The sequence below is a fragment of the Choloepus didactylus genome, chromosome 1 (assembly GCF_015220235.1).
Source record: "Choloepus didactylus isolate mChoDid1 chromosome 1, mChoDid1.pri, whole genome shotgun sequence".
Classification (NCBI taxonomy): Eukaryota; Metazoa; Chordata; class Mammalia; order Pilosa; family Megalonychidae; genus Choloepus; species Choloepus didactylus.
This window is the reverse complement of record NC_051307.1, coordinates 138,738,620-138,759,047: the sequence shown is the minus strand read 5'-3', so window position 1 is coordinate 138,759,047 and position 20,428 is coordinate 138,738,620. Positions and strand designations below refer to the sequence as shown.

The 20,428-nt window shown below is 41.4% G+C and overlaps 1 protein-coding gene across 1 annotated transcript in view; it reads left to right on the top strand.

Annotated features, from left to right (window-relative positions):
• Window positions 1-3,182: 3,182 nt before the first annotated feature.
• The window catches only part of KCNAB1 (potassium voltage-gated channel subfamily A member regulatory beta subunit 1), a 287,116-nt gene continuing 269,870 nt past the window's right edge, over window positions 3,183-20,428 (top strand). Inside the window, 2 exon segments of the mRNA XM_037842046.1 lie at window positions 3,183-4,101; window positions 4,103-4,284. Coding sequence (XP_037697974.1) covers window positions 4,063-4,101; window positions 4,103-4,284 — 221 coding nt within the window. The 5' untranslated portion in view covers window positions 3,183-4,062.

Sequence of the window (20,428 nt, the reverse complement as noted above, 5' to 3'; positions counted from 1 at the left end):
AAACAGGTGGGAATGTTGGAAATTAAGTGGGGCATCACCTCATCTTTCAGACAAGAGAAAAGAGGCTTAGAGAGCTGGAGTAACTTGCCCAAGGTCACACAGTATTTTAGTCTCCTAGGCTGCTCAAAGCAGATGCCATGAAATGCATTGGCTTTAACAATGGGAATTTATTACCTCACAAGCTTACAGTTTTGAGGCTGAGAAAAATGTCCAAATTAAGGCATCATCAAGACAGTGCTTTCTTCATGAAGACCAGCTGCCGATGATCCTGGATTCCTCTGTCTTGATGACGGCCTAGAGGCTTTATGGCTTTGGAGAAAGGAACAAATTAGTTGCATTTGGAGGTCTTCTTTGGAGCATATTTGCAATATTGGCTTACGACGTATAGAATGGCACAATTATGATGTTTGGCTTAATAATGATTTTTGGGAGCATCTCCTTTAATTAGCTCCATTCATTTCTCTTTGCCAATAATACAAGAAATATAATGAAATCAAACTATATCTATATCTAATCATCATCTATATCGATCTATATGGTAGGTCTTCTTTAAACTTAAAATGATAGCAGTGAGACATCCTCCAAATCCTATTATGTAACAATGAAAGGAAACATATTTCAAACCTAATTTCCCTAACTTAATTAGCATGTGGCCTGGTAGCACAAACTTATTAGGGATGAGCATTCTCACAGCCAACTGTTACCTAATTTCCAGGATCATAATACCGACTGCTCCACTAACGCTGGGGAGGCTGAGCATGGTTGGGGTAAGACATCAAGCTCCTGGCTGGATATCAGAATACCCCTGTAGTGTCAGATGTGACAAGGCCACCACGGTCAGCAAGAAAGAGGCTTGCACTGTGGGGGTTCTTCTGGCCTCAGTTCTTTGATCCTCTTTGAGCCGTATACTAAAGATCGAGACACTTGTCTATGGCTGAGAGGCACTGACGTGTATGTGGGGCAATTATTCACTCCTTTTAAATGAGCAGGCTGTGCTAAACTAGAACGTGCAGGATTTTTTTTTTTTTTTTTGAGTCAAGTTTATCCAAGAATTTGGCATCTTCCCATACACCTACTTCCTTTCTGCACCCTTCCCTGCCTCCTGTCTTTCTTTGCTTCCTTATCTTTTCTCTCAATTATTTATAGAGTGAGAGCCTGCTAGGTACAACGTACAATGCTTGGTCCTATGGGGATAAAAAAGGTGACTCACATGCTTTGCCTTGCATGTTTTATTTTGATAACTCATTCCTTGTTCCGATTTTGTTTATGCTTTTAAGCATTGCTCTGCTAGCTCTTGGCAAACCTGAGAGCCCCTTTGGCTAGCAGTGTCCAGGTTCCCAGACCCTCAAGGCCAACCTTCTCCTTGTAGAATTGGCAGTGCTCTGACTTCAGTGCTCAGCCACCTTCCCAATACCTCCTCCATTCTGCCACTGTTCAAGCTGAAGCCTCCGCCCCCTGACCTCTTCTGGCTGTCTGGAGATCACTAAACTCTGATCTCACTCCCAGGTTGCTTTATTTTACCCCTTTAAAAGCTGTTCCTTCTGATTCCTCCCACTTCTTCCTCTTCTCACTTTTACTTCTTCCCTGATTCACAATGATCATCTCTGATGAGCAGGCTTAGTGTGAAAAAATAAAGGTTCTAATGATCTGCTTCCTCTCTGCCCACTGTTGCTTATTCTAGGGAAAGATATGCTTCCAAGACTCCCTCCCTGAAGCTGAGGCTTTAAGGGTACCAAGAAGGCATCCTAGGTTCATTTGCCCCTTTCCACACCCTCACCCCATCCTAAAGTTACTTCCAACCATTGAAGATTAGACAGTGTGTTTTTTAAAGTAAGGGAAGGAAAGGGTGTAGAGGGTAAAAGATGAGATTCCACACTGTGATTCAAGCCTTACCTTCAGGTTATAAAATGTTACAGTTCATGTCTGGAATAAAATTCAAAATAAACACATATTCCACTTGGGAAAAAATATCATTCCTATGACAAAATGTGGTTGGGAAGAAATGGTCAGGCCGGCTATTTTTTTTTTTAATCACATAGACACAAGGGGAGTGTGTGTTCTTCGCACACCTGCTAACCCCAGGGATGACTGTCTCCTTCTTCCCCTGCTGGTGAAATTCAGCCTATTCTTCATGGCCCAGGCAAAGTCCCACCATTCTATGAGGACTTTCGGGTCACCCGTTAACTCCTTGAGGTCCACCCTCTAAGCCCTCTTTGTACCCCAGCAACAAGCAGAGTCAGGTACTTGGTAAAAGTGTGTGGAATGAATCAAAATGAAGAAGTTTCTCCAGCCTCCTGTATTCCCTCTCCTACTTAACTCTAAGGTACTTAGTATGTGTACTGCTCATTTTGACATGTCATAGTGAGCCCCTTTAAGACTGAAGGATTTGTCCTTCCCAGATTTCCCACCCTTTCCTTTAGGAGAGGGACAGTGCTTCATTTTTTTTTCCTCCATATTTCTCCCTGTTGCCTAGTACAGAGATGGTGCTCACAAATATTGTCAAGTTAAATGCTGTTTCTTTTTGCTTGGCAGTAGTGTCAATTGGGTACCACATTTAGAAACACTTTGCATAAGCCATAATTTAATTGTAAGTACATCTATGAGACTGGTTTTTCTTCTGTGCATTTCAAACATAAGTATAAAATTTTATCCACTAGTTGGTGCCTAATTTGGTTCAACTACATTGACTGAGCAGTTGTTTTGCACCTGACATTGAACCAGGCACTGTTCCCTGCCTTGTGTAGTTTCAGAATCTACAGGGATGTCTTGCTGCCCATCCCTTTGACCTGCCATAGCACTTGACTATACCAGCTGGTCCCCGCTGAGTAGTGCTGTGTGTGGTTGCAATCAGGCCTGGACCTTCCCGATGTGAGGAGGACCTGCTGCTCACCGAGGGTAGCCGGCTCCCAGAGGTGCTGGATTACTGCCCCTCCCCCATCCCTGTCCCTCCTCCGGTAGCCAGGATAGATTTTGCGGCAAGTTCGCTGAATGGACTCCCAAAAGTCTGCACAGTGGCTCTTCGGGAAACTTCAAACTTAATCTGCTTAAGAAATAACGTGCCAGGGGGAAGCGAACCCCGACAAGGCTAATAACAGGGATTTCAAACTGCATTTTAGCAAGCCAGTCACAGAGTATTCACGTGTTAATTCACCGGCATGTTCCGTGGCAGAAGCACCCCCACTCTGCCTTCCCCCAGTTCCAACTGTTGTGTTGCACCGGGGTTCTGTCTCAGTCTGGGCAGAGCCCCCCTTTACTGAACAGCCCTCCGAATTTTGTTACAGTCAGAGTCTGGCGAAATTGATCTTTGCCTTCCCACCACACACAAAGGCAAGGAGCTCCTTAAAGGGACCTGCCTGCTCCGCGTGCATCTGCCAAACCGTGTCAGTGCGGGCTCAGCAACCCATCGCCCGGCTGTGGCCAAAGAATGAGCGGGGAGGGGTCCTGAGGAGCCCTCACGTCCTCCCGGCGCGGGGGAGGGAGGGAAGCCGACCGCCCGAGTGGACTGAGACCACCGCTCCCCGGGGACCGGCTCGTGATTAGCTGCTTCTTGGGATGCTGGGCGCGCCAGTGGAGCACCGAGCCTGTGGTCCGGAGGGTGCTGGAGGCACATCCTGCGGTATGCCTGCGTGGATCTGAGCCATCGTCCAGAGGCGAACCCGCATTCAGACACCGCGGACCGGCTACCCGCAGGTCTGCGTGCAGTCGTGAATGCTCAGCTCTAGGCTTCTGAAAAAGCCTCCCGACTACATAGATTTGGCTGTGTAAGCAGCCGAGATTACTGCCCAGGAAGATCTGCGAGCCTCATCCGCTCGCCAGCTGCTGGGACAACTTCAGGGCTGGCTGTTTACTTCTCTCGGTCCCCGGGACTCTGTCCTGCACCGCAGCCACTCCTGCCGCGTTCCCGGCTCTGAAGTCAGCCGCGAGGACTCCTCTGACGGCATCCCTAGGAAGGGGGTTGCAAGGAGGCGTTAAAAGAAGAGCAGAATCCCCCCAACTGCTAGACCTCTCGTGACTGCTGTGTTCTGGGTTCTGAGAGGGACTGTACGTTCCCCGGGGGAAGCAATGCAAGTCTCCATAGCCTGCACAGAGCACAATTTGAAGAGGTCGGAATGGTGAGGACCGACTTCTGAGCAAGCAGAGCTCCACCGCCCCCAATGTGGTGAACGCAGCCCGGGCCAGATTCCGCACGGTCGCTATCATCGCGCGCAGCCTGGGGACCTTCACCCCTCAACATCACATTTCTCTCAAGGAGTCCACCGCAAAGCAGACTGGCATGAAATATAGGTATGGATGTAAGATTCCCTCTTCCTGTGTTTCCGGGTTCTATACAGGTGCACTGCAGACAGTTTTTCGGTTATGAAAAGTGACTTATTCATTGGTGGGTTGCTTAATTTAGAATTCTCAGGTTGTTCTAAAATAGCTCCTTAGGAGCATGGAAAATCCAAAGGGTTTCTGTGTGTGTGTTCAATTTTTTTTTAAATGTGGCCCATTTGTTTATTTTAAAGTGCCATGAACACCTTAGGGGCTTTATTTCCAGTTCACAGAAATAATACAACTGCCAGGGTAGTTTTTCAAGAGCAAATGTGTTTATCTAATTTATGGTACAGACTGTAGTTTCTATGATTATACTATCAAAAACAGTTGCCAATTTAGTATTGCACTCTTATTTATCGTTTGAAAGACCACGGTAGCAAATGCTATGCAAAGCTTTTAAGCAATTTGCGCTGCAAGAAGAAACGCCTACAATGATAAATTAGATTAAACACTGCCATGCTTTAAATCTAAATTATTATTTGAAAGACTTTGTTGTGAAATGTGGAGAAAAAGTCTATTATAATAGTACTAGTTTCCTCATAAATTTTTTAACTCTCTCTTCTTCTATGTAGTTTCCCATAGTTGGAAATCTTCCTTGTAATAACTGATTCTCTCTTTAATAGGGAATGACTTGAATTTGATAAGTAGGAAATTTCATTATTCAATTATGTGGCTCCTGCCTCCTTATTAGATTTATTTTGTACTGAGACTTTCTGTCTTATTTCTTTAAGCTATTGTGCTTCTAGTCTCTCAAAGTGTTTCAGAATGCAGAGAAGTTAAAGATGTGTCTTCCAAAGACTTTGTTTATTCTAGTTGCAGATATGATTTTGTCAATTATTTACAGTTAACCATCCCTCAATTTTGTTAGGAACCAGGTTTTAGGATAGAAGGAAATTAATACAATTAGAATAATGCATACCTAAGACTTAGTGTTTCCCATATGGGGTCTCTGAAATAAGCATTTAAGCCTATTTCTATCAAAATTGTCCTCGAAAAAAGTTTCTTTGCAGAGTCATGGGGAAGCTTCCCATTGCAAAAAAGTCAAGCAAGTTGTTTTGATATATTTTAAGAACATTAAGAAAGACTGGGAGAGGAGGGACAAAGCACAGCCAAAGGTCTGCACTCCAACCGCAGTACAAATTCAAGCAGTCAACTCCAGAAGTGTCCACAGTGTGAAAGGCTCTACTTTTCCTGATATATCCATGTTGGGGATCAGGGCCACACAATGATAGTTCTCTAAATGAGACTGCAGTCTTGAGTGCACTGGCATTTTCTCCTGCTGCTGCTGTGGCATGCACCCAGCACTGCCCTGTGGACACAGCATGGCTGTCTGCATGCAGTTCAGGTCTGCTGAGCTGGAGAGGAGCTGCTGCCTTCCTGGACAGGAAGGAGGGGATAACTCCAGCTGTAAGGCAAATCACAGAGGTAATTTGGTTTATGGTCTCCAGCATTGTAGCAGCACACTGAGCTTTCTTTTTGTAAACCCAGAAAAATAAAGTTAACACCCACTCCTCATTTATTGTGGCAGAGGTTTCATAATCCTTGCCGATCATGTGTTGGAAGAGTTTGGTCCTTAGGAGGGCTTTCAGAAGTCAGAAGGTTCCATTAAGGCTTTATTGGAAATAACAGCTCAGCTCAGGCTGGACAATAATGGTTTCTGTTTTCCAAATCTCGTGTGTTACTAGCAAGATCACTTGGGTATCATTCATTACGGGCAACTAAAGACAGTTCTTGTGTGATTAAAAGTTAGCCATCTGAGGCTTAAGTTATGGTGACTAACCAAGATGCCCCTTCTCTACTACTCCTTTTATCTGCACTCCATCTATGACAGGCAGGTGGTTTTGTGTGTGTGATTATGACTTAACCCTTCTGTCTTCAAATTCTACTCAGAATGACTTTTATGAACAATATTATAAGATTATGCCAAATATACACGAAAACTTTCTTAAGGTTGGCAAGAAAGAGAGAGGGATGAGGGAGGGAGGGAGGGAAAGAGAGAGAGAGAGAGAGAGAGAGAGAGAGAGAGAGAGAGAGAATTTACCTATATACTTTATAAAAAATGATAGAAATCTTAGCTGAATTATAGTTTTTTTGACATTGATGTCACTAAAAGCTAATGCTCTTATTAATAATAACAAATAGCAAAAATAAAGAGATAATGCTATAGAGTAGGGAGGTAATTGGGTAAACAATCTGGAGAATGCCTAAAGGAACTAGAATGGAAAGTGAGTAACTAATTGTGGTTATGTCTTTGAAAATGGTTTCCATAGACAGCATAATCTGGGATCCATGAACACCCTAGAAGATTTAAAATATTGTGCATTTTTCTGAGGAGAGGGTTCTGAGCTTTCATCAGAAACCCAAAAGTATCTACCTCTCAAAATTTGTCAAAAACTCATGGCATAGAGTGAAGAGGCATTCATTTAGTCAGCAAATATTTAATAAACACATATTTTGTGCCAGAAACCCTACTATAACTGGGTACATGAAGATGCAGAAATCCAACAAGGTTTGAGGCTTACTTTGATGTTGGGGGAAATAGACCATAAACAAATAACAAGAAAGAAAGAAGCCCTAATAGACAGGAGAATTGTTTATTGTGAGACATTCTATGAAAGCTATGGTTTGGGATGATAACAGCCTGGGGCAGATTAGTTATTCATTTTGAGACTACTAGCTGCCTCAGCTTTATTTCCAGGCTTAATGGTTACCTTTTGGGTCTTGAGTATTTTTGCCCATGTCTGCCACCCATTTTGTTATCCCAGAGATTTCTTTTCGGGTCCTAACCCTGGTAGCTAAGGACCCACTTACAACCCTCCTAACCGCAGAGAATGCCTTATACTCACATCATGCCTTATGAGTTTTAAGACCCAGCTCATATCCTGGCCTATGAATACCTTCCATTAGTCCAGAATACTCCAAGTTGGAGTCCTAGAAAGAATTAATATACAATGTGCAAAACATCTTAATTTTGCAAGAATAAATGCTCCAAGGCACTATTACATTCACACTATCATTAAGCAAGAATGTTGCATAAAATGCTATTGTTTGTTTCAAGAATGAAGATTAAAAAAAATATACTAGAATAATGTGCTATTCAAAATATAGCCCCAAAGAATTAAAGTGGAACTAAATTCCACCTAATGTTTATCTGGGGGACTATCCCATCTGTACAGGACTATTAGTTGTCTTAGAGTTTTTGGTTGTTGCTTTGTTAATAGCAGAAGAGTTTTTTTGTTTTAGTTTGCTTGGGCTTTTAATCTCAGAATTCATCACACTGTGTTTGCTTGACATACACTCTGTAATCATACATTATAATTGTTATACATTATAGATTGTAGTTAACATACATGAATCTTTCATCCTAAGAAGGTACGGAATAGAAGTCAGACCAGTTTTTGTTTTGTTTCTTTGGTTGGGTGTTTTTTTTTAAGATAACTTTTAGAATGACCTGGCTACTTGTGTTTGACATGGCCTCAGAGTTTTTGTCGTTAAGAATGAGCACATTTGTACTATCCCCCACCCCCCCATTCTAAAATTATACTTTAGTCTAAAACAATGTAAATATTGATGGATTCAATGTTGATGAGAAAAAAAAATGAGTCTAAAGCATATATATTCATGTCAATAAAAACCTTGCATATATAGTTACATAAAACATGCTTTGAAATTCTTAAAAGACTCCTCTACAAGAAGAAATATTGTCTGAGAAATAACCTTTAAATCCCACTTTAAAAACTTCTCCGTTTTTTTCATTTTTTTCAGTTAACCCCATTTTACTATTTTTGTCATTATTATTTTAAGGATTGGTGAGAAATAATAATAGATTCACAGGAATTTGAAAAAATGTACAGGGAGTTTCTGTGTATTGATAGTTCAGTATTTCTCAGTAATAACATCTTGCATAACTATTGCATAATATCCAAAGTAGTAAATTGAAATTGATACAATCCAGAATTTATTCAGATCTCACCAGTTATTCAAGTGTTCATTTGTGCATGCGTGTGTTTATATGTCTATGCAATTTTATCACCTGTATAGATTTGTGTAACCATCACCCTAATCATGTCACCCCTTCATAACACATCCACTCTTTCCTCCCCAATCCCTAACCCTTGGCAAGCAATAATCTGTTCTCAATTTCTGTAATTTTGTTATTTCAAGAATTTTATATAAATGGGATCACACAGTATGTAACCTTTTGAAACTTTTTTCAGTCATCGTAATTCCCTTGACATCCATCCAAATTGTTGTGTTTTTCAATAGCTTGCTCCTTTTTATTCCTGAGTAGTATTCCATGGAATGAATATCCCACAGATTGTTTAACCAGTCATCCATTGAAGAACATTTGGGTTGTTGTTACCATTATTTTTAACAATTATTAGATGCCTTCGGATTTTGACGTTTTCTCCAAATTCCTTCAATAGCACTCAGTAGCTCAGGGGATAAAATCTAAACTACCTAACATGGCACCCGGTGTTCCTTGTAGTCTTGTTTCCATCCCCCTTTCCAGCATCCCCTCTCTTCTCTCCTACCTCCCACCTTATGCTGTATCATAAAGAACTACCTGAAAGAGAACTGCTTACAGTGCCCTGAAACTTCTTGTTGTTTCATGCCTCTGTATGCCTTTACATGTTGGTCCCTCTACCCTGGGGTTCTCCTGGTCCTCTTGATCAGTCAGGCAAACTCCTATGCATCTTTCAAGACCCAACTTTCGTGACCTTTTCTTTGAAACTTTCCCTGGCTATATCCCAAATAGCATTCAATACTTGCTCTTTAATGCCTCCCAACTGCATCTGTTTCTTCTACTAAGGAAGTGGTCACATAGTGTTGCCGTTATCCATTTGCATCTATATCTTCCTCATTAGTCTGTGAACAGCTTGAGAGCTAGACCTTTATCATCTTTGTAATCCCAGAGTCTGGCTAGCACCTGGGACATAATAGTTACCTAATACATTCTTGGAAAAATGAAGGATTACATGTGTGGGACACAAGTGCCAGGGATACAAAGTGAGAGTTGCCTCCTGCATTTTTACAGTTTAGTGTGTCAGAAAGGCTATGCAAAAAGGCTGCATAAGTTGTGTTGCAAAGTGTAACTCCTGTAGTTTGAAGAGATATGGTTCCCCGGGACTGTAGGAGTCAGGGGGAGGTTTCATGGAAAAGGTCAGTGAAGCTTGACAGTGAGGAAGGAGAAATCCCAAGATGAGCACATAGGAGGAGGTTGAGCAGAGAGGAGGACTGCAGCAGGGGCATGCAGTATGACTCAAAGACTGTTTATTGAGTGTCTGAGAAATAATGCAATAGGGCATGGGATTTGTACAGGGAAGTGGTGAGACAGAATCTTGTAGAGGTAAAGAGAGGTCAGATGATGGCACCTTGAAGGCCAGAGGAGCCATTTAGATATAAAATGAACATCAGCAAATGAGCCAGTAAGGATTTTTGAATAGGGTGTCTGGTTACAAAGTTCTGTTAAGAAAGGATTAATCTGATAGCTCAAAAGAAGCAAACGTACGAGTTATAAATTTGAAATAAGAGAATTTATTTTGAATCCCATAGCACTCTCTACTTTCCTATAGAGAAATCTAGACTATATGGAAAAGACTCATTCCAGATGCCTTTCCCATGCCATTTGTTTCACGGCCTCTTTATTAAAGCAAACATCTCATCTACCGTTCTTTACCTCCCACAAATGGTGGGCAGATTTTGAATCAAAGCAATGGAAGTGAAAGATCAATCTTGTCAACTAGTTACGTAAAAGGCACCAAGTGCATTTGTGTGTGTCTTTGTGTGTGCATGTGGGCCTCCATATGGGGAAACGTGGGAGGAAAGAGATGGGCTACAGAGGAGGAAGAGGAGAAAAGCCAGATCTGTGGCCGTATTTCAAATAGAAATATTTGATTTCAGTCCCTAGAAGAGAGCAGCTTGCTTATTTAAAGTGCCAAATTATTATTTTTTTTATGAAGATTAGCATTATCATTTCCATGGACATGCATGGCTTTGGGCTTCCCTTTCTGGTCAAAGCAAATTGGTGAGAATGGGGAGGTGGAGAAGCCTTCCTAAAAATTGGTTGCTGATTCAATCTCATAGAGTTTATTCCACTTCTGCAAGCACCAGCCAGAAGTCTGGCATCCATGGGTTGGTGAGAAAATTGTAGGAGGGGAGCCTCCCGGAAGTTGTTGGGCAAATTCTCCTCCAGTCATGGCTCTGGATGTGTGTGTGTGTGTATGGTGTGCACGATGGAAGTCATCCAAAAAGTTTTCAGCAGCAGTTTGTTTTTCCAACTACAGTCTTCAATTTGCTTGCTATAGGTGCGGGCAGGTAGAACCTTAGCCCCAAGTCTATTCAATGACCTTTTTTGGAATGCACTCATTTTACTGAAATTCTTTTTTAAAAACATTTCTGCAAACATTTCAACTTATGACAATTTGGGAGATCCTGAGAGAGAAAAAAAGTCCCATCTCATTCAAAAGGAAAATCAGATTCATAAATTTTACTTTGATTTTTCAAATTCATTATAGTCTATTATTAGTACATAAATTCATGAATTGTATGAAATGTGGGTTCAGTGAATCTGGATCAAAATTTAAGACCCTTGATTTCTTTAGGTATTTTTAAATCCATTTAGAGGAAAAACCCCTTTATGGGAAGAATTGAATTCACAGGCATCAATTCACACTTCAGGAATCTCAAAGCCACTCAGATAAAAAGCCATTAGATATAATTAAAAAGATGACATGATGTTGCAAATTAACCACGTTGCATCCTTAAAAATTCATTTCTGTCAGTATTTCTTCACTCCTTTCAGGATTAAGGTGATACATCTGAAGAATTTAAAGAAAAACTCTTTTAAATCCCCAATTGTATATTGGAAATTATTAATAATATGTGATCAGTAGAAATGAGTGCATTAGCAGTGGGATGCCCTCTTTTGATGCCATCTAGTTCAGTTACATGATTTTATACTGAATGATCAGGTGCCTCGTCCATGTTACTCAGGAGCTGATGGCAGGGCCAGAGCAGAACTCAGGTCTCCTGACTCCAGGGGTGGGTTTATTACATTTCTTTACCTTCTACATTGCAGCTTCTGGGTCATATGCCATTTTTTTTTAACACAGGAAAGAAGCACAGTGCATGAACCACTTCTACTTTGGTTCTGGACAATTCCCTTCTCTACATATGCACAGTTTGCAGCTCAAGCTTTTGTCTTAAGAAGAAGCAAAGCCCTGCTGTGCACTGAAGGAGCCAGCAGCTTTCTCAGTTTCACACAGGGCTGTGAGGACCCTAAAGCGCTCCCACGGCAGCTCTCTTCTTGTATATGTTCTGAAGCTGGACATAAATTAACTTGCAGAAAATACTGTGATTAGCATCTCAGTTTCCAAAGAACCAGCATCTCAAAAAGAGAGCTGTAAAATCACGGGCACAGATGATCAGACAATGCCTCATGTCCACATTGGATATGAAATGCCTTATTCAGTGCTGAACATGTGTAATTTTCCTCCATGCCTTTAGAGATGGGGTTGAAAGCTTGCTCCTGAGAGTCAGAATCAAAGTACATTTAAAAATCCTCATTGCAGGTCGATTTTCAGTTACTCAGATTAGAAACCAAAACAGAAGCCCAGCAGTAATTTTTTTTTTTTTTTTCTTGGAATCAACAGCTAGGGAGGACACCGGGAGCACTCGCACAGGCCATCTGGTCCAGCCCTCATGAGAAATCTGTCCTGTTTTTCCAATTTGCACCATGTGGCAACTACTTGTAAAGCCTGTTGAAGAAATATTGGGTAGTCTCCTTTCACAGCAGTCATGAAACAAATTTGGCTCCTCCTCCTAAGAACAGAAACATTCATTAGGCTCTGAAATCGTCAGAGGAAACAGTAAGGTAAGGGTTTTTAGGATTCTCAGCTACTGTCCGGACCCTAACAGTCAAGTCAGGGAGGAAAATGAAGATAGAAGATTGAGGGGCAAGAAACCAAGGGCACAGCAGTGAAAGAAGGGAGGCACAGAGCAGCATTCCCACCTGGGGAGGGGAATTCCTTCCTGTTTCAGTCCTAGTACCTGTTCACCTGGCCTGACTGTTCTGCTGCTAAACTATCCAAGAGTCAAAAAACATCTCACCATTACAAAATTCCTTCTTGCACTTGACTCATATCCTTCAAAGCTACATTTGAAGCTTCTTGGCCTGTCCTTGATTGAGGTGAAAATGAGCTGGCTATAATTCCCTGCCTCATAAGGCTTCTGGTACTTGAAAACCATTGCTACAACTCAGCCTCCAACTTTGTCCCAGTTCTTTCCTCCTAAATTTCATTTTCTGGTCCCCAACTGTAATTATGACTCTGATTTAAACCTTCTGTAAGGTGATTACATCTCCTTTAAGTTAACCAGTGCTGGATACAATTCCAAGTAAAGGTACCTTCAGTATTCTATGAGAATAGCAGGATTGCCTTATAACAGAGGCATGCCCTATCCCTCGTTTACATTCCATGGTTATGCTTACTGTTTTATCAGAAAAAAAATTAGTTTCAATATCTTGAGCATCTCTTTGAAAACATTGCTGTAATATATATATATTTTAAATTTCTAACCTCTTTATTAGAATAATGGGGTATGACTATGCTGAGTTTTAGCAACTCTTATGAGATCAACAGTTCTAGAGGCCAAAGTGGTGGCAATTGAAGTCTCTTGGGTTAAAAAATATGAAAAGGTCAAATTTTATATATAGATTTTAATGGTAGTTGAGTATCCAGATGGAAAAACTAACAGCTTGTGACATAATTTGCCTTTTGTCATATTCTTATAGAGAAGTTAGTGTTTTTGTTTTAATCTAGCGAGTTTAAATATAAAGGCAACTGCATATGACTAAAATTAAGAGACATTTTTTGCATTGTTTAATAACATCTTCCGGAAGAGTGCCCCTGAAGGGGCTCAACTGCAGAAGTTCCAAGCACAGTGTTCTCCCTCATGAGTTTGCATCTATTGGAAGGTCCATCTGGTTTAACAGAGCTCTTATGTAAGAAATGTAAGATTTCTCTTGAGGAACACATGCTAATAAAGCACCCTCTTTTCCATTTCTTTGAAATTAGTTCCCACTTTAAACTTAGTTTTTATGTTATCAGTTTTTTTGTTGTTAGGGTCTTCAGGCTGACATCATAGCAACAAGCTGGTTATAGAAATCAAATGTGTAAGCCTAAGAATCAGCAAAGAATACCTTTGACGCATTTGAAGAAAATAGGCCTGTTGACTCAAAACCACTCCATTTACTACTTCTACACACACAAGCACTTTGACATTATGATGTCTTTACATTTACTTAAAAGACTGTTAAAAGACTGGACATGCTTGGAAGAAACCTCAGTCATCTGATCGCAGAGGGTTTTCATCATGATGGAAAACATATTTGTTCAGCTTTAGTAAAGCACAGGTAAAGGAACTACTATAAGGAGTCAGAAACAGAAAGAGGGAGTTGGGAAATTCATGACCTAATACACAACTTCTCAGTCATTTCCCAGAAATAACTTTAAGATTTGGCTTCATCGAAGTACAATTTCTCCAGAAGCAATCTTCCGGAAATCAGTAGGCTCTGTTCTCTTGGTCTATAAAAGCATGGGATAATTTCTTAATCAGAGAAGCAAATGTACATTGCCTGAAGACTCCAGATTCCACCAGATGTTTCCTGAGGGATTCAGTAGGACCTTCTGTGTCCTGTTTCAAGAGGTGATTTAAAAGAGGATACAAGTTTCTTTAAGAATCAAAGCTGGAAATTTGATAATATATTGGTTTCCTTTGCTATTATAACAAGTTACCATAAACTCAGTGGTTCAAGCAATACAAATATATTCTCTCATTGTTCTGGAGGTCAGAAGTCTAAAATCAAGGTGTCGGTAGGGCTGCATTCCTTCTAGATGCTTCAGAGTAGAAATCCATTTTCTTGCCTTCTCTACCTTCTAGAAGCCGCCTGCATTCCTTGGCTTATGACTCCTCCCTCCATCTTCAAAGCACATCACTGCAACCTCTAGTTCCATCTTTGTTTCTTCTTTTTCTCACTTTGATTCTGCTGCCTCCTTCTTATAAGGACTGCTGTGATTACATTGCCCACCTGGATAATCCACTATAGTCTCATCTCGAAATCCTTAATTTAATCATAACTACAACATTTCTTTACCATGCAAGGTAACATATTTTGGGAAATAGGGCATGGATGCCTTTCAGAGGTCATTATTCAGACTGCCACACATACTATGCAAATATATTGTGCAAGAGAGACAGAGTTAAAGAAATCCCAAAGTATCAAGTATTACATCCTCATCACTTTCTTTAGACTCTAAGACTTGTCAGGTGAGGCAAGTCAGCAAAAGAAATAATGGGGTCATTGAAAATGCAGGGCACTGGTGATATTTTCTGTGTAAGACTATGGCTTGAGTTTTGAGTCAGAAATAAAAACTCTCATTTATGGTGTATGGCTCTGTGCCAGTTTGAATGTATTGTGTCCCCCAAACGCCATTATCTTTGATGTAGTCTTGTGGGGCAGACATTTTGGTGCTGATTGGATTTGCTTGGAATGTGCCCCACCCAGCTGTGGGTGATGACTCTGATGAGATATTCCCATGGAGGCATGGCCCCACCCATTCAGGGTGGGTCTTGATCAGTGGAGCCATATAAGTGAGCTGACAAACAGAAGGAACTCAGTGCAGCTGAGAGTGACACTTTGAAGAGGAGCAAGCTTGCTAGAGAGGAACGTCCTGGGAGAAAGCCATTTTGAAACCAGGATTTTGGAGCAGACGCCAGCCACGTGCCTTCCCAGCTAACAGAGGTTTTCCGGATGCCATTGGCCATCCTCCAGTGAAGCATTAGCAAACTAGAACAGATTCTGGTACCAGAGAAGTGGGGTGCTTTTGCTGCTGAGTCTGCAAATACCAAACATGTTGGAACGGCTTTTCAAATGGATAAGGGGAAGATTCTGGAAGAATTGTGAGGAGCTTGATAGAAAAGGCCAAAACTGCTTTAAGGAGACTGTTCATGGAAATATGGACTCTAAAGATACTTCTGATGAGGACTTGAGCAGAAATGATGAATGTGTTGTTGCAAACTGGAAGAAAGGCGATCCTTGTTTTAAAGTGGCAGAGAATTTGGCAAAATTGAGTCCTGGTGTCAGATGGAAGGAAGAATTTGAAAGCGACAACCTGGAATACTTAGCTGAGGAGATCTCCAGACTACATGTGGAGGATGTACCCTGGCTTCTTCTTGCAGCTTATAGTAAAATGCGAGTGGAGAGAGACAAACTTAGAACTGAACTCTTGGGTTCAAAGAAACCAGAAGCCGATCGCTTGGAAAATTCCAGGCTTCCAGGGGGTGGAATCCCAGAAGCTACAGCCCAACGTGAGGATGTAACCAAACATGGAACCCCGCCGCCATTTCAGTACAAGCCAAGATTGGAGATGGAATTATCCAGAAAGGGTTTGTGGAAAGTCCTATTGTCTGATGGCTTTGACCCCTGCATGCTTCATGTGAAGCCAACAGAATTTTTGCGAGATCTTTACAGACAGAGCCATTGCCAGTCTGGACTGGAGAAGACAGACAAGGAACAAACTGAAGGAAAAATTTCTTCAAAGACAGAGCCGTGGAGGTTGAGGTCTGGAGTCAAGAGGCCTTGGGCTGGGAGAGCAGAGTGGCCCACATGCATGGAAAGGGTGAGTTTGCCCTGGAGGTCGATGGTGGGCATTCCACCTCGATGCCCTGGAAGAGTTTGCCACCCGAGGTCCCAAAGAGGGTGGAGCACATTCCCAGGGAATTGGGGAGAGCCTGGCTGCCATCACACTGTTCTGAAGGGGTTGAGCATGTGCCCTGGAGATGGAAGGGAATCCAGGAGCTGCCCTAATGTTTGAGGAGGGTGGGGCCGAGAAGGTGGTCTCCCCAATGTGTGGATATGTTGGAGCACTCACCCAAGTGTTTGGAGAGGAAAGGGCTGCCACAAAGGCCCTTAGGAAGGATTAGACTCCTGCTGTCTCAAGCCCCAAGGATGCAGTGTTGTTCTGTAAATGACTCTCAGACTTTGAAATCTAATGGAATTTGTCCTGCGGGTTTTAGGAACTGTTTTGGTCCTGTTAACCCTGTTTTCCTTACTCTTTCTCCTTATGGCAATGGGAATGTTTATCCTATGAATGTCCCTCCTTTGTATATTGGAAGCATATAACTTTTTCTAAGTCCACAGATCCAAAGCTAAAGGAGAATTATGCCTTAGGACCCACCACGCCTGTAATTGATTTTGATAGGATCTTGTACTTAACTTTTGTTACTGAAATGATTTAAGTTTTTGTGATATTGTGATGGAATGAATGTATTTTGTGCTTGGAAAGATAATGTCATTTTGGGGTCCAAGGGGTGGAATGTGCCAGTTTGAAAGTATTGTGTCCCCCAAATGCCATTATCTTTGATGTAGTCTTGTGGGGCAGACATTTTGGTGCTGATTGGATTTGCTTGTAATGTGCCCCACCCAGCTGTGGGTGATGACTCTGATAAGATATTCCCATGGAGGCATGGCCCCACCCATTCAGGGTGGGCCTTGATCAGTGGAGCCATATAAATGAGCTGACTCAAAGAGAAGGAACTCAACGCAGCTGTGAGTGACGTTTTGAAGAGGAGCAAGCTTGCTAGAGAGGAACGTCCTGGGAGAAAGCCATTTTGAAACCAGAACTTTGGAGCAGACGCCAGCCACGTGCCTTCCCAGCTAACAGAGGTTTTCCAGACGCCATTGGCCATCCTCCAGTGAAGCATTAGCAAACTAGAACAGGCTCCATTTACAGTGTCTGTGATAAAATGTAAACAGTTTAATCTTGACTTGGGCAATTTTGATAATGGCAGCTATTGCCTGAATCTCCTCTGCTTCCCTAGGCTCCTCAATGCAGTGGTTACTAAGAATATCTCTTTATGCTTCATTTTACCTCTAAGACTGAAGTGGAAATTAGAAGATTTGGGGGTGGACATTAATAGAAAATCAATGCATATCCATAAAGATCAAGTGAAAGTACCTGTGGCTCACAAAATGTATCTACCTCCAAATTTCATGCCTGTAATCAGTGAGATATGGGACCTGGGGTGGTGGGAGCTGGGAGCCCTAAGAATGCATGTTTCATCCTGAAGTGATGCATCTGTGAGGCTTTGTGCACATAACCCTTCCATGAGACTCATTCTGCCCCATTGTCATCACAGTATTGTGGAGGAGGAAAGTAGTTACTTGTGAGAATGAAAAATTCTTTTTTTGAATCCTTCTATTAAATATTATTCTCTAGAAGCCATTAGGTTGGACAGTTATTTTATTTTAACCAAAAAGAAGTTTTTATTCTTAGTCACAAAATTTATTCATATTCAGACCTGAATTTTCAAATGTTTTAAGTCTGATGCAGTTTTCCTCGGTAAAGCTTTGCCTCTTTTACCAATAGAGGAAGGTGGTTCTTCTCAGTTCTTTGCATCCCCTTCCGAAGACACACAGCTCTTTGACTACTGCCAAAACTATTGGGTTTTGAAGATCATACTGTTCATCCCAAATCCTTTAAATCTATATACCCTCTCTTGGCATGCAAGCAAAGAGTACCGTATTGCATCTAATTTGGGGAAAAATATTAGTGACTTAGACCAAAGTAGATTGGGAAAAGTATTCACTGGGAATTCAGGAATCAGGACAGTCGAGAGCAAAAACTCAACCTTGGCCTGTAATTCAATTCTCATGGCCAGATACTGTTTCCTAGAGTCTATAAAGGAGGCAATGCTTGAGTAAGGGGTGAATGAGAAAAATATCCCTTTGGGAGTCTTACTGATTGTGAACCATGTTATCACCTTAAACTATAGAACTGGGATGAAAGCTGTCTTAGCTTGCCAGGCTGCTGACAAATACTACACAATGAGGTTGGCTTTAACATTTATTAGTTCATGGTTTCAGAAGAGAGAAGTCCAAATCAAGATATTGTCAGCATGGCCATGCTTTCTCTGAAGTCTGTAGTGTTCTGGTGTTGGCTTGCTGCAATCCTGGGGTTCCTTGGCTTCCATCTCTCTCTCTCTTTCTCTCTCTCTCTGTCTGTCTGTCTGTCTCTCTCTCTCTCTCTCTCTTTCCTTCTCCTTGCGTCTGTTCTTCTAGTTTCCATTGACTTTTAGCTGCTTCTTGTGTGGTCTTCTCTGACTTCTGGTTTTTGGATTCTTCTCTTTATAAGGGCTCCAATAGTAAGGATTAAGACCTACCCTGATTCAGTTGGCTACACCTTAACTAAAACTAATGTCTTCAAAAGGTTTACACATGTGTTCAAATCCGCAGGAACATGGATTAAGAACATGTGTTGGAGCACATAATTCAACCTGCCACTCAAAGCATGAGTTAGAATGCAATGGTGGAGGAGATAACTCTAAAATAGGATGGGAGGGTACTGCTGTAGAATCCCTCACAGGGCTGGACACCTCCACATGCATTTTCAACTCAATGGCATTATCTTTATGTATGCAGGACAGCGTATTCATCCAACAGTGTACACTGAGCCCCTCTAATAGTGCTTTGAGGGCAGGAAGGGGGATATTGCCCATTATTCTAAGTCAGAGAAGACATTTCCTTGGACCTAATGCAAGTACAACAATGACAACATTGTCATTGCAGAAGAAAAATGAACAAATTGAAGTATGCATTTTTATTCAGCTGATAATCTCTGCCAGATTACGGGTCATTGATAGCCATTAATGAAGCAAATGTGATGAGTTTAATAAGTTACTTCAATTTCATTTCTTAGCAGGAAGGCAATACTATCATGTTACAATACCACTGATCTAAGCCTTTGGTCTTACTTTAACAATGACTAGTTTCAGAAATAGAAGCATTCATAAAATGTTTGTTTGTAATTTTGTTTATTGGTTATTCCTGCTGCTGGGAATATGAGCCTGGTCCATAGTTATTTTGAGATGGAGATACCTTAGGGACAGGGTTTTACAAAAAATACTAATCAGCAGAAAGTCTGAATGGCATTCTTTTCCACTATAATCTTACTTTATGCTGATTGTCTCATGCAAGTATTTAACCCAAGGATAGAAATAGATTAATTATTATTTTTATCCTTGAGAAAAACTCTGAAAGAGGATAGCAAGCAGGGTTAAGCCTAATTTCAGTCAGAACAACTGAGATACAAAAGCAGAACCGTGATACATTGTGCAGCCTAAAATATTGGACTTTTGGTTTCAATTCTAAGTTCTGACAGCATCTGGCCTACTTTCTCTGATAGTGACCAGCATATGTTTATGCCAGTGGTGACTCAGTCTGGAAGAAAAGAAATCTAATCTTGGAAAAATGACATTTCTGGGCAAAGTTTTATTTCCCCTCATTGGCATGAGGCAGTGGAATGGTCCAGGTGCTGGTCGTCTCCCCTCATTATGGTGCCCAGAAAACCAGGGCAGAGGCAGGGTTGAAACAGCACGGGGGTCAAAGAACTTGCTGCTGAGGAGCTCTGGGCTGACCAGAACGCAGTGCATAGGCTGAAGGAAAATTCAGCAGCCCTTATGTTTGTTTTTGGCAGTTCCGGCTATTAGAAATCTGCCTTGAGGGGGGAGTAATGGCATCTTCAGATGTTAATAGCTAAATTTATATGCAGCCCAAGGAGGTGATTTTTGGCATGTATTCATCATGTATATTTAGTCCATCAAGTTGTGTTATATGTGTGTGTGTGTTTAAGGTGCACACACACACATAATGTGGGGTGATAGAAGTGTATGGGATAGAAGTGGGAGCATAGTGTAGTGGTTAGTACTGCTGTATCAGTTTACCCAGCTTTGTCTTTCCTAGCAAATTACTTAACTTCACTGTGCTCCAGTATCTGTAAAATGGATCTGGTGATATCTTACATGGCTTTTTGTGAATATTGCATTAGATAATGTATGTAAAGTACCAATTGTTATCCATTATAATTGTTATTAATAGCAATACCATCAGCTCAGAATGGGACAAGGGGCTAAGAAGAAATGAAGCTCTATGAGCATACGGTACTATCTTTGCAATAGGTCTTTTTAATTTTTACATTTTTTTTGCTTCAGAATATTCATATTTTAGTTATACTCAGTCCTTAACAGAGTTTATGGCCTGTAGTAGGTGACCAAT